Source organism: Stigmatopora nigra, chromosome 7 (genome assembly GCF_051989575.1).
Source record: "Stigmatopora nigra isolate UIUO_SnigA chromosome 7, RoL_Snig_1.1, whole genome shotgun sequence".
In the NCBI taxonomy this organism is placed as follows: domain Eukaryota; kingdom Metazoa; phylum Chordata; class Actinopteri; order Syngnathiformes; family Syngnathidae; genus Stigmatopora; species Stigmatopora nigra.
Genome location: NC_135514.1, coordinates 6108198 through 6123020, shown reverse-complemented (window position 1 = coordinate 6123020; position 14823 = coordinate 6108198). Strand labels below are relative to the sequence as shown.

Sequence of the window (14823 nt, the reverse complement as noted above, 5' to 3'; positions counted from 1 at the left end):
CTGAGGTTTAATTCACAATATTTTTGTCCATTAATAAAATGACAATGTTATTCAAGTATCACACTAGTTCCTGTTGATACTCTAGTAACACATATACTGCAAGCATTTGCATCTGTTTGTTAATGGCTGAATTTCCAGGTATGCTTACATCCCCAGACAGATTACAAAGTAAAACTAAATTCTACTGATAAAGTCAAAATTCAGCTGCATTCGAGTTCAATCTGTAGTCTGGAGTTCATTATTAACCAGTGCTTATGGAAGACTAAATTGGTATCCGGGAAGAAATGAAACATTTTCACTTATCAATATGCAATTTTATCAATAGCTTCAAGGGCTTGATTAAATACAGAAATGTTTGTGCTTCCATTTCTTGCAAGTTTTACATTAGCTTCCCCCAACTACTTCTCTTTGAGTACTGCGTAGCTCCTAATTATTCACCACTTATTGTGTGTATGCTTCCCCATTTGTTTTAATGTATCACAAGGTTTGTGTGTGTGTGTTCATTGCCCTCTTCTTGCTCTCCAGCTCATTCGTGCAAGCAGCCACGCAGTCCAGCCAACTCTGATGTGACAGGTCTAGACCTGGCCTCCTACGGTTACACCCTCGTGTACACCTGTCAGCCAGGATTCTTCCTTTCCGGAGGTTCAGAGCATCGCCTCTGCCGTTCTGATGGCAGCTGGACTGGCAAGGTGCCTGTGTGCAGAGGTAAATAGCTGTAGTAGAGTGCAACAGCAAATGAAGAACATGAAACAGAGAAAGTATATACATTCACTACTCATACTTTCCTGATAGTATTGTTACTGCCAGAAATATTCTGAATATTTCCAATTGTTTAAGACAAGGCAGCCCGGTGGTCGAATGGTTACTGCATTGGCCTTACAGTTGTAAAGATCTAGTGTTCAATTGACATTGGCCTCAAAGTTCCGAGCTGTTGGGTTCAATCCCAGTTTTGGACCTTCCTCTGTGGAGTTTGCAATTGCTTCCCTGGTCCATGTGGGCATTCTCCGGGTACTCCAGTTTCCTCACACATCCAAAAAACATGCAGCTTTGGCTGGTTGAACACTCTAAAAGGTCCCTAGGTGCGAGTGTGAGTGTGAATACTTGTTGGTGTCAGTGTCCCTTGCGATTGACTGGCCACTAATTCTGGGTGTCACACGCCTGATGCCCACAGTTGGCTGGGATAGGCTTCAGCACCCCCTGTGAGGCCACAGGTGTGAAAGACCCTTAGTTATGGGTATACAAATTCAAAATGTGGATTCCCTGTAAATAGTCTTGATTAATAATATTGTGTCATAGCAGAGCCAAGTCAAAAAGAGGAATGTTTTGGGTAAATAGCTTTACTTGTGCTTCCCCCTTTCAATCTGTGATGCCTTGTTGCAATGAATCACTACATCTTTGTAATATATTTGTGTTCTTCTACAGCTGGATCCAAATCACAGGAAAAAACTGTCAAATTAATACCAGGGACACCAAGACCTAAAATACACAGTAAGTTCTAAATTATACCACTTTTTTTAAATGTCTTTCTCCTACAACTTTATATTTAGTCCCTGTTTAATTTTTGTGTCCTGCAGACAAAACGACAACCCCATTGTAAACGTTCGGATTATGTCAGGCATATTTTTTGCTTATCTTTGGTGCACACTCTTTTGTATTGTGGGCGTATGTAGGAATTTTGTATGATTCATTTTCATAATATCAAAATCACAAGTGTCTCTTAAAGAAGAAAATCATTTCTATGCCCATAATACATTAGCGGCAAACAAAACTGAAATGAGTTTGGAGCACTGCGAGTGTCGCTGCCCCTGCATCAGTTCCATTATGCATGTGCAAATAAGAATATATGGAGTATACTTCCTCCATTAACCATGAAAATGCTAATCTTCAGATGTTGCACTTATCTCAAATTAGCACTCAGCCAACGTTTTTAATAAATTATTTATATATATTTTACTTTTCTTCAAAACCGTTTTCTGCTAATTGCTCTACATCACTAATCCTGCTGAATTCTCATAGGAACTCATAAAATGATTATACTCAGGAATCCACTACACAGTGGTTTAGTAATTATGGGAGGATATAAGCAATTAATTAGAATTCCAAGTGTAGGAGTGCTATACACCTGCATTTTACAAATGAAAAGAACTTTTTACAAATGAAATGAAAAGGCAACAATAAGCTTTGCAAAGACGTTTTCCTGCTACTTGGGTATTAAGCCTCCATACCTTTTCACCTACTGGCCTTTACTCACATTGGTGGATATTCACTCATGCTTTAGCTGTTTGCATGTGGCCTTATTAAAGGTGGTTGTAGATTTCATTCAATTTCAGTACCGTTGAAATTGAGTAGTTGATACAACATTCTAATAATATTTTTTAAGCGGTAACTCCTAATTAATTGGTTTTAAATTAACCATATAAAACCATTAGAGATGATACAAAAAGAAATACATTTGTAATTTCTAACTTCAAATATTTGCACAATTTTATCTCCCCCAAAATCACGAATTAGAAAAAGTGTGAATTGAACTTACTTTAGTTTTTCCTGGGAAAAGCAGATATGGAATGGCATTTCTTATAGTGTACAAAAGTAAATAATGATTGAATATGGACAGAATGTTTTTGACTGTGAGCCACATACATTCATTTTCTGTCTTTTTGCAATCTTTGGCTTACATGTATGTTTCTTAATTATAGCATTCCAAGCCCATCAATGCTTTGACTACAATACAAAGAAGCATCTTATTTGTCCAAAATGAATATGGAAGCGCAATTGCGGATCTAAGAGGTTCCAGGGAATAGCTAGAGTCAAATTTCCGCTTATTTTTAAGATCCTGGATGGTGACATCGAGAAAAAAAAAAACTTTTTGAACAAGCTGGGTTAAAAGTAGACCTGAGCTTTTGTCGCTTTTGAATGAATATAAATACTGTATGAGCATGAGTGCTATGTCGAGCCCAGTATCTATGGCCTCTGTATTAAAACCCCTGTCCCTTCCAAGAATGTTCAGTCATTGAAGGCCGGAGGAAAATAGGATTACGGTATTTCTAAGGCGGTGATACCCCCGGACTAGACAAAACTGACAGTTAAAGGTCATTAAGTACCTCATCTTCATAAAACCTCACGATCTAGGGAATGTTTTAAGACGTAGGCGTCGTTTTACATATTTAGATATTAAAGTATAAGTAGATATTTTTTCAAATATTGTACTTGCATTCCAAATAGTAGGTAGGGGATAATCAATCCCTAGTATTTGGAATAACACAGTTAGAAAACCCATGAATTCTTAATGCAATTTTGTGGTGTACACACCATTTCAGTCATTCTACTTTTGAGCCAACAAAAAAAAAACTATCTTTATGAATGCTATACTGACAATTTGATGAATAGGAATGCCAATGGTTGGTAAGCTAAGAAATCAGAAAATACTTTGCAAATAAACTTTTGAGGAAAATGACATCACATATTTTTGTGCCAAGAGCCAAATGTAAACTTTTTGTGGCAAGAAAAGTGTACACAACTCCTCAAAAAAGGGAACAGAGCATTCCTACTTGTCAAACAAAATAGACTTTGTGTTTAATCCTACTGACTACTCTACATCTATAACGCAGTGGTGAGGGGAAAGTACGCTTGTATCCATATTTTTAGACTTGCTAAAGGAAGCTTTCAAGTTCTTGCTCAGTTTTGTTTTTCTTCTTGGTGAGGACACTGATTAAAATTACTACTCGTGCATTATTTGTGAGGTACATTCTATAGTGTATATGCGTCAATTTTGAGACTAATTTTAGATTTTCAGGGCTAAATAGATTAATTCACAAAATGCTATATTTTTTGTATTAGTGTCAGTGAGTTCTGTTCTTAACTAAGTCTTGGTCTTGGAAATATTTGGTCCAAAACAAAATAAAACAGCCTTATGTTGCGTGGACCCACCCGCAGTGCACTGAGCATTTGACAAAAAAAAAGACCACTGGTCTAAGAGCCAACAGCTTTGCTCAGTTCGTTGCGCACAACACACAACAGAGACACTTTAAGAACCATGAATGGTTTGCTATGCTTGCAAAGCAAAAAGCTACCTAACTAACAAGCCAGCGGACCAGCCGCAGGGTGGTCCAATTCATCACTGCTTCACTCAGTGTGCTGTGGGTGGTCCTGCATAACAGAGACACTTGAGAAAATTGAGTGTTTATTTACACTCTCTGCATTCAGCCTGTAGCCCACCCAGTAGCCTTTTAAGCTCTTGGCCTACTGTTTGAACATAGTTGTGTGCAAGGTGTTTTCACGTTCACAGGATCTCAAGGATGTTTATTTTTGGTCTTAATTTATGAAGTTTACACACTGATTTTATTTTATTTTTTTTAAGAAAATGATTACTGACCCTTAACCAAAGTTATCAAGTTTTTTCAATATTCTATATTTTAAGTAAAAATGTATTCTCAATGAATTTATGTTAAATTAAACTAAACAAACTGATCAAGGAAAGATGAATATATGAAATCAGTATTTGTCATTGTTCTCATTATAAATACACAGTAAATTGGACAAGTTAATGCAAACATTTTCACAGATAAATGCATTGTAATGTCAATAGTGTTGATGTTTTCTTTGGTGGTTTCTGTCAAAATGAATTTGTCTCTTTTCCATAAGTTCCCGAGGATGTCTTTGCTCCAGATTTTCTTTGGAAAGGCTCCTATGATTACAAGGGACAGAAACGTCCAATGACGATGACAGTCTCAACCTTTAATACCACAACGGGCAAAGTGAATGTAACTTTAAACGACAGTAACATGGAGTTTCTGCTCTCGGGTGAGCCATCTATAAATCATCTTTTATTGCTGTCCTCCTCTATCCTTCCCTCACTACATTTATGTGTCACTTCCATTTATTTTGGGGGTCCCTGGTGTCAATCAGTCAATCACCAAATGAGCTCATGCATGAGAGTGGAAATTACTTATTGACTTTAAAGACGGATGTATTAGTTCGCATGGAATGACTGACAAACTGCTCACTCAAGTGTTCACCCATCTCCTCCTCTTCTCGACTGTTTTCTGATTTTTCCTTGCCTTTTCATGCCTTGTTCACAGAGGCATGCAAATGTCTCTCTAGCCAGTAGCATTAAAGCTTTTATATTGGCCATTCGTTTGGCATGTGGCCACGAGGAACCCCTTAGGATGAATTTCTTTTTGAGCTCACGGTTGAAGTGGTTTGATTTTACGGTATATGTAGAGTGTCATATTTACCTCGCTACTAATTTTTCTTCGCCTTGGCGGCTCTGAATTTATCATGCTCATTACAAGATGCCAACAGCTTACATGTAAAATTGTATAAATGCAATTTCTAATTTACATTGATCTTCTCACATGGGTTTTTTTTCTTTGCCAGGGGTGTACAAGCACCAGGAGGTGAGGTTGACACTTCTGCTATACCACATGAGAGTGTTGGCCCACAGCTCCTTGAGTCGGATTACGGAGGAGACGTGGTCAATGGATGGATTTGTAAGTCTAAGCACAAACTGGGAATTGCTCACCAGTTTATTCTAAAAATAGCCAGGGATGCTGACTATTAAATACATCTCTGGATTATGGACAAAGAGGCTGAACGAAGAGCACAGCCCTGAGGCACCTTTGAGCAAGGCACCTAACTATGTGTGCTGGAAATGTACCATCTACCTCTCTTTGCCTCGAAAATCATGTCTACTGTGAGAATGCAGCTGTCAGAATTTTGGAGTTATTTGCGAAAAATGGCAAGGAGGATGTTCATAACTATTACATTCCTCCTCATTTCTTTTGTTCTAGCAAGACTATTATTTTGGACAAATGTGGCCGGATTTACACTTGCCGATGTCTATATTTTTCTAATCCTGTTTACAGAAACAGAAGAACAGCTGCTTGCGTAGAAACAATGACCACAAAGTAGTGAATCCTTTCCTCAATTGTCTTTTTTTAATTATTTGCATACATTTACTTTCTCTCCCTACTGACAATTTACTGACTGAGCTCAATCCATCACTAAGGAAATGTGTCCCTTATTTCTACTTAACAGTTTTGCTGAAGTTTTACTTTAAAATAAGTTAAAGCAAACATTACATGTATTTATAGACTGGAGTTTGGCCCCAAGCACTCCAAAAATAGGTGTTACTTTGAATGCTTTATAAAAGGATGTGTTAACTGTACTAAATACAGGACATTTAGTGTTTGATGTGTTGGGTTCTGCAGAAGTAACATTGTCTAAGCTGCCAAGAAAAATCCCAATTTTACACATGCAGTTAAAACAAGTTCTGTTTTTTTTTTCCCTTCTCTAGGTCTCAGCTGAGCCTGAGGGCAGCAGCTTTGTGTACCAAGGCTTTATACAGGGTAAAGACTATGGACAGTTTGGACTACAGAGACTTGGTATGCTTAAACAAATATGTGGGAGAATTACTGTCTCACACATACCACAATAGCTGCTTTTCATTTTTGCAAATCCACTTCAGCGTGAAAGGTGAATGAGTGGTTAGCACATACACTTCTCAGTTCTGAGAACCGTTTGCATGTTCTTTCTGTGCCTGAAGAGAGTTTTCCCTTAGGCATTCAAGTCCCCCAAAGGAAAGGGTTAGGCTGATTGAAGGCACCAAATTGGTGTGCGAGTGTGTACGAAGGAATATCTGAATCTGTCTGGCGATTGACTGGCAACAGATTCAAGATGTGTCCTGCTTACTCCTCATAGTAACGCAGCTCGGATAGGCTCCAGCACCCTTGCAACCCCCGTGAGAAGTGGCAAGGAAGATGAATGGATGAACATTCATCTGACAAATAGTGACAATATAGGGAGATGGAATCAGAGTTTGCATTGACCTTAAGAAAGGAATTAAAACTGTCGGCTTCCCCTTCTCGTACATTAGTCTGATGAATGTGTTTTCGCACGTTGATAGTTTTAATTTTCCGTGTGTCATAAAAGCTTGAATCTTGATTGACAGAATAATTAAACAATATGGTATAAGACTCCATGGCATATTGCTTAGATTTTTACTAAGATTGTGATCACCATCTATTGTAGTTTCTTTAAATGTAAGGTTATAAAAAACCTGAAACTCTGCTGAATGGAGTTCTGAATCACTACTAAATAAAATCACAATGACAGGCATTTGTCATACGTTGTCAGTTAAAACAAAGCAAAACTTAAATTCAGTTTTGTGGGGAGCGGAGACGGCTCTCATATTGGACCTAATTAGACTGTGCAGGTGGACTTAATGAAGTGTCTGATGAGTGTATAAAAACATTTTATCCCTCATTATTCATTTAAATATCATAATCTCTTTCCATCCTGTCTTTCCCTTCCTAATCAGTGAGCTAAAAGGACATTATCTTCCTCCATGTCATTGTCCTTCATTTCTTCATGCGGTGCATTTGCTGTTTTCATCATCTCATGATTGTGTTCTGGACGATTATCACAGTCACACTGATCATTATCTGTACGCTCATTACAGTTTTCATCTTTATCAGCTGCATGCTGTTCATCGTCATCTCCATCGTCACTGCCAGCGGACTGAAAGTATTTTTTTTTCACTTTCATTGCTATTTCTGTGTTATGTGACCCATATTTTCATTAATAAGGTTTAATTACAACAGAAATATTTTTGACCAAATGAAAAAGAACAACGGTGGCATGGCGGGCAAGTGTTTAGCACGCCCGCCTTACAGTTCTTAGCTGTAGGGTTCAAATCTAGGAATGAGTAAGTTGAGTGCATGAATCTTTATGTTTTCTTGTGCTCTACAATTGGCTGGCAACCAATTCAAAGATTTCCCGTGCCTACAGTTAACTAGGATGAGCTCCAGCATCCCTGCGACCCTCGTGAGACTGCCTCAACTATGTTTTCAGAATTATATTTTCTTTTTATTATTGCCATGATATTTCTTTGCAGCATGCAACATTTTTTTCAAAGTTTTTTGCTTGTCTTTTTTTCAGGTTTGAATTTAAGAGAGAATATCACTCTTCCTGACCCTGAGACCAACACGTCTACCAACAGAAGCTCTGTTGCTGTCGCAATCCTGGTGCCTTTCTTTGCGCTCATCTTGGCCGGTCTCGGTTTTTACGTCTACAAACAGAGGTATAAATCACATCCATTTTAATGACATGCTAAACGCATAAGAGCTAAGTATATTTAAAACTCATTTCATCTCATTTTCTGAACCGCTTTATCCTCATTAGGGTCTTGGGGGGTGCTGGAGCCTATCCCAGCTGACTTCGGGCCCGAGGCGGGGGGGACACCCTGAATCGGTGGCCAGCCGATCGCAGAGCAGTATTGAAAACTTTTGAATATTTTAGACTCTGTATGCAGTGAGGAAAAAAATTCACGTATGCTATTTTTTGTTTTATGTAGCCTTCTTTTCCGGTCATGACGTTAGTTAGAAGTGAATGGGGCACTGCTCTTTTAAGCAAGAATTACCAGTGAGGCTAATGTACTTCAGTTCTCCATGGAAACCTAATGGACACATGTTTATTGGTTCGGAAGAAGGCAGGATAATTGGGATGCTCTCTTTTCAACTAATTGGCAAGCCTTTCTTTTGTCCACAGAAAAACGGACAAAGCGCAGTACACAGGATGTTCTGTTCACGAAAACAACAACGGACAAGCCACATTTGAGAACCCCATGTACAACACCAATACAAAAGCTGCCGAGGGTAAAGTCGTCCGCTTTGACCCCAATCTCAACACCATCTGTACCATGGTTTGATGCCTGCAGCTTCCCGCAGAAAGACTACTACTTTGTTTGCTGAAAATGAATATATATTGACATATTTAGACCTTTTCCAGGCGATGCCAAACAAAGTCAAGAGAGCTGCTCAGAAACACAAAGCACACGGTCACCAACACTGAGATCCCTTGCCATTTGCAGTGTAAACACAAAAGGTAAGAAATTGAAATGAGGATGAAAAGGTGCCTCGTTGCCTTCTTATTGGTTGGTGAAGTAAAAAAAAAAACTAAATCAAATAAGAAATGGGGCTTTCTGCACTCTGTGAGTGTTGTTTTAATAGCATTTGGTCCAATAGTGCTATGCTCTTTCGGGTTATTATCTCACAATGCCAATGAGAAATGTTTCATTTTGATTCTCATGTTCACATTGAGACAAATTTCATGTGAGTTTCAACTGCTTGCTTTAGTTTGCAAACTCAGCACTGCATTGATTAATTGATTTAAAACAAACAAACAAAAAAAGAAGCTTGTTCTTTCCTAATACATTGAGTTAACTTAGTACTAAGTTTATACGACCAGTGCACCAATTTAATTGGTCACTGTATCAACTGACAAACTATTTGGCCTGGATTTAATTATTGAAGTGCAGTGCCATCTTTCCAGTTCCAATGGGAAAGCTTTTACTGTACAGTATCCTCAAACAACAAATTATTCTGTTTAATTACTGAGGCGCAGTCCTATCTTTCCAATTCCAATGGGAAAGCTTTTACTGTACAGTTTTCACAGAACTTTTTTTATAATACCTCCCTTGTGTGCCATTAATTTGTTTAAACTCAGATTTTTTTGATGCGAGTGTTCACATACATGTATGAGTTCTGTCTTTTTTGTGCAATGGTCATATGGGGCCATAATATCGATACTTAAATATTCCAAAGTCATTTCTTTTCATGTTCTATGTGGACCATAAGCTATCTGGTTCCATTTTGTTACCAATAACCCTATTGTAAGTAAATGAAATCCTTTTGAAAATAGGCACAGATCAATATTCTCAAAATAGAAAATCTTTGCATAATTTTTACAGGGTTTATTAAGTGTCACGTTTAATAATTAGTGCAGCAATGACAACCAGGTTATGGGATTTCATCCATGATGAAAGGCAAGGATGCAAAATGTCAAAACATTCAAGGTTTAAGTCGAATTGGTATTTCATCTTTTATTTTTCTTACTTCCACGTCTTGGTGGGGTGGAAGTAAATGGGAAATCTTTGTTTTTTTCCAGACAGGGACTTCTACTGCACACACATTGTACCCTACAAAATTCACACAACCCTCCACATTTGTTGAACCTTCCTCTATCAAACACATCATACATTTTAGTCCTTTTTGTTTTCAAATTTCCCGCCCCACTCATCACGTTACCTCACCAATTAAGCGCTCAATTATTTCTGTGACTTTGCGATCTTCATAGACATCATTTCAAAAGCTTGACAAGTGCAAGGCCTTGAACTAATTCATTAATGCCCACTGACACAGAGTCATCTGCTGCTGCCAATAAATGTACAATAAACATGAACAAAGAATAATTGCACAAACATGAGCTGCCATCAATATTAGATTTTCCACCTGTCTGATTCCTTCTACAATCCATCATAGCAGTGCCTTGAATACTGTATGGGCATATGTTGTTAAAGGAGGCATAACACTGACTGCATTAGAAATCATACACTGTATTATGTGTAGGAAGATTTAAAAAAAAACGCCGAAAGGAAGCCCGCTTGCGAGTGCGTGTGGTCATACGTAGTTTCATTTTTCTCACCTGTGCATGCCAGCTCAGAGATGATCCACTATTGAACTTTGGACCTCTATCATTGCTGTTACACTTTGTACATTTATACAGTTTTGATAGTAGATGGGATTCTTTGGTGAGATGTCTTGTGTTATCAATGTGTAATATATTTTGCGCATATTTCTAATGGATGGTCATTTAAAAAGATGCATCTGGTTAAAAAAAAGCAGATAAGTTCCGATCAGTGATAACCTTCAAACATTATCGTACTCTTGAGAAATGGTATATATGAATATGTACATATGCCAAAATTTTGTAAAGAGATCTATTTTTATTCAAATAAAACATTTGTAAGTTATTGAAAATGTTGTGTAAAATTCACATGTATATGTCATGTAAGATTACAGAATCTTTTGTATATTTTTTCTTTAAGAGCAATGTATAAACCGTTAATTTAAATATAAAATAGAAAATGAAGTCCAGTCTTGATGCTTTCTTTTTCTCATTACAGGCATGTCTTTGTGATCAATGCAACTCTCCACTTTGTTCTACTTATTGCAATGCAAGCACTGCAAGAGAACTAAGTGTTTTATTCTTCAGCTACCGTTGCCCGTTTTTCTTTTCTTTTATGACTTTTCCATTTGCTGACCGTTGCTCAGTTCAGCACTGATGTTATCACTATCCAAGGCACCCTCCACATACAGTTGTCTGGAACGACATTATGTACCAATGATTCTTGTTAACAATAGCGCTGGTGCTCAGCACATATTTGCCACCCATTAAAGCACTGGATGGTAACATGATTTTCATACCCACGGTGCATATTTTTAGTGTGCCCAAGGGGCAATATTAACTATTGAAAGTTTAAGCTTCTAAAAATGGTGATGCTAGACGTATTTTACTTTCTGTAAGTGTGCAAGATTTTTCCCTTAAAGAAACTGATTACAATTATTGATCAATGTTTGAAATTGCATCGGCAATGGCTTCCCCTTTTTTGGGGGGGATGTATTCAGAGCATGTAGTGATTTTCTGGACTACTCAGTAAGGCCTTACAGTAAATCTCAATTGCTGTCCACTGCCTCAGCCTTCCTAGCTTTAGAAATCATCAGCAAAGAAGTATGACATACGCCTCTTAACACAAATAAGAATAAGTCTTAAAAAAAAAAAATCAAATAGTCGGCAGTTGAATGGCAGGAGCTGGGCGGATTTTCTACTCAGGCTAAGTATGTACTTTAAGTCTAAGCTTGGGATTTATGTATGGATTTGAAATATTTGCCAGCAAGGTTTTTCTATGAAGTCTGTTATGTCGAAGCCTCATCAAGCAGATTTTAGCTAAAATGTGATGATATTATGGAAAATATTTATAGATCAGGATTTTGTTATTGTCTTGGCTGTATGGTGTAATGCACTAATAATACCTTCTAAATATAACCACTTTATCCTGTTTTGTTGGCAAACAAAATGCAGACGGTGTGTTTTCCAGAGGAAGAGAAGGAAGCGATGCTGTGGAGCTCAGCATGTCCAATTTGAGAGTGAAAGAACAGGTTAGCACTGCATGCCAATTTCTACTATCCTCCTCACTTATCTGTTACCATGCGGAATGTGCACGTGTCTATGGGAGAAAATCAATTTGCAGTGGTGCATGATGGGATGACTATGACAGTATACTTCTGGTTGACTTCAATGATAAAACACCTTGTGGCATTTTGTTTCATCGAGTTGCTGTATGTGTTCCATGAAATCTACTCCTTCCCCCCAAAAAAAACACTTGCAGACAAAAATATTGACATATGGTATGACAGATGCAAAAGGAAACAAGATATTTTGTTGATAACATCACTTTTAATCACAAAAAGGTAAAGCTTCATTTTATTGGACTCATTTTTAATGGGTTTTCAGAGAGCACCGACCTGTGGTTTTCTATGTAGTACTCAACTGACAGTTGACTAACAAGCATCCCCACTGCATATTTCAGTCTCTTACTAATGAGCTTTTTTTTCTCCAGACATATACTGATTGGTCATGTCCTTAGGGTGCTGGACTTCTATTTATTGGATGGGATGACATGTCAAGGAATGAAAGCCCCAAGGAAATAGCAATTATTGACACACACAGTCACACCTAGACGCAAAGGCAGGTAGCAAAGTTATTTGCACCTTGTGTCTTAATTGCCTCACTACCGAAATCAATAGTACAGTATATTGCTAATTCTACCCATATACTGCTTGATATTTGTGATCATACTGATGTTGTTCTGCGTCAGGATAGCAATGAAACTCGCGTAAAAGTTCTGTCCAGGAAGATTGAATGCGATGTTATTCTCTATGCCAAGAAGTAGTCTCCCAGAGCAGAACATGGGAGAGTTATATGTTTTAATATGCTCTTTTTAATCTTTAAGCCAATGAATAATGTAAATTCCTCCATTACCACTTCAGTAAAAATGAATATTTAACCTACTTTTAAATCACTGGGAAATTGCCTCCAATGGATCACACGGTCTGTGATGGATCTGATCTGAAAGATGTTAATCTGTGGTCAAAAAACAGTCGAGAGTAAAACAAATTGAATTGTGTGCAGTCTCGTTAATCTTGGCCGCGTAGTCTGTAGTCGGGTTTCATTTCACGTTAAGTATTGTTCATAAATTAAACGGCCTGAGAGTGAGCATAATGTGCCCATGTGATTGAAAAAAATATTTTATTTATGTTGTAAACACAAGTGTTGAATTAAGTAATGCCATCATACTTTGTTAGTAGTATGTGTAGGCTGTTGCTTGGCCAGTTCTAGGCTTTCAGTTCTGTGAGTATACCTTATCTTGCACCTTTTGTTAGCTCGGATAAACTCCTAGCCAGATAAGAAATAAATATATATAATAGGCAAAAAGACATTTGATCATAAAATCCCTACATGCCCAGATACTCCTGATGATTTGTCTGGGACAAATGAAAGTCAATTCACCATCTTCAAACTTTAACAACCCTTTTTGAACTTTGTCATTTCTATCTTAAAATCTGTCTACAGACAATTGCTCAACAACATAGACAAAAGATTAATGCGTTACTTTTGTGTTCAGAATTCCATTTATACTAATACAATATATATTTGACTGGCTTTTTATATAACACTACAGTGTTGTACCTGATTTTCTAAAATAATTCCTTCAACTTGGGACATCACACAAAGATCCAATCACATTATTTTACCAAATTGGATTTCTGTATACTTTAATAACAGTAATACTGCATGTAGAAGCATTGCTTTCCTCGCTGTTGTTCTCCACCCACTCTTTGCTGACTCACAGTTTTGCATAGGCAGGAGGAGGTATTAGCAAAGTCTTTAGCAAATATTTTGCCTGTATTCCCATTTAATATTAATTACAACAACCAAAAACGATGTATGTTGTATCATGTGTTGGTTATAAATCCTATCAGGTGTAAATGGTCATATATGATTTTCATAACTTGGTATATCACATAAAAAGACAGTTTAACCCATGGAATGGACAATTGCATACTGGAATAAGATTAATACATAGAAGCAGTGATCTATTTGCTGTCATTCTCCAACCACTCTTTGTATGACTGACAGTTATAAGTTTGCAGGAAGGCCTATTAGGAAAGTTTCCTTATGACTGTGTAAATGGAAATATTCAGAGAGAGAGCCCAGGCGCAAATGGTTTGTCCTTAGCTATTAATTGGGGAACATTTCTGCTTGTTCAGGGCCTTGTTAGAGTAGGTTAGCTGGAGCTCCCAGATGCACAGTGCAATGCAAAAAAAATAATAAAAAAATGTGATTTCAACAGCCAACCACACAATCACAAATTTTCTTTACCAAAAGAAATTTGACTTTCCGTGCAATGGCAATATGGACCATATCAAGCTGGTAAGGAACAATAAGCTTTCAAAAGAATATGAAAGCAGTTACTATAATGAATAGAAAATGTTAACATTGCAATTTCCGCCATTTCATCAGCGTTCTAAACCTCAATCACTGCAGTCTCCTTACATGCCTTCTATTTCCCCTTAAGAGAAACAGGATGTCCACAAGAGAACAAAGCCGGCTGCTTTTGATCAGCATTGACCGAGTAATTGGACATCACAAGCTATGCATCAAATGAAATTTTAGAGAGTGAAGGTGAACACACTAAACGAACAAGGATGATATTTTTCTCCGTTTTCTGAAATGACTCAAACATCTAAAAAACCCAACATAAGGAAAGTAGATTTTTAAATCACTGTGTTCAGATACACATTTCAAATATACATATTTGGCAATTATTTATGCTAGCCTAACTTGTTGAGATCTTCAATGAGTGAAAACTCATTTTTCATTCAGTTTCAACAACAAAGTTGAATACAGTGAGTGAGCTTTATT

General features: G+C 37.4%; 1 protein-coding gene across 2 annotated transcripts in view; it reads left to right on the top strand.

The window, feature by feature from the left end:
• The window catches only part of LOC144198896 (CUB and sushi domain-containing protein 3-like), a 161106-nt gene that overhangs the window by 134143 nt on the left and 12140 nt on the right, over positions 1–14823 (top strand). Inside the window, exons 64-71 of one of the 2 annotated variants that reach the window (XM_077720109.1) lie at positions 526–705; positions 1423–1488; positions 4642–4800; positions 5377–5489; positions 6296–6383; positions 7939–8080; positions 8548–8883; positions 11920–11996. In XM_077720109.1, coding sequence (XP_077576235.1) covers positions 526–705; positions 1423–1488; positions 4642–4800; positions 5377–5489; positions 6296–6383; positions 7939–8080; positions 8548–8707 — 908 coding nt within the window. In that variant the 3' untranslated portion in view covers positions 8708–8883; positions 11920–11996. Of the gene's footprint in view, positions 1–525; positions 706–1422; positions 1489–4641; positions 4801–5376; positions 5490–6295; positions 6384–7938; positions 8081–8547; positions 10930–11919; positions 11997–14823 lie in introns of those variants that run through there. The other variant, XM_077720107.1, reaches the window with a different exon arrangement.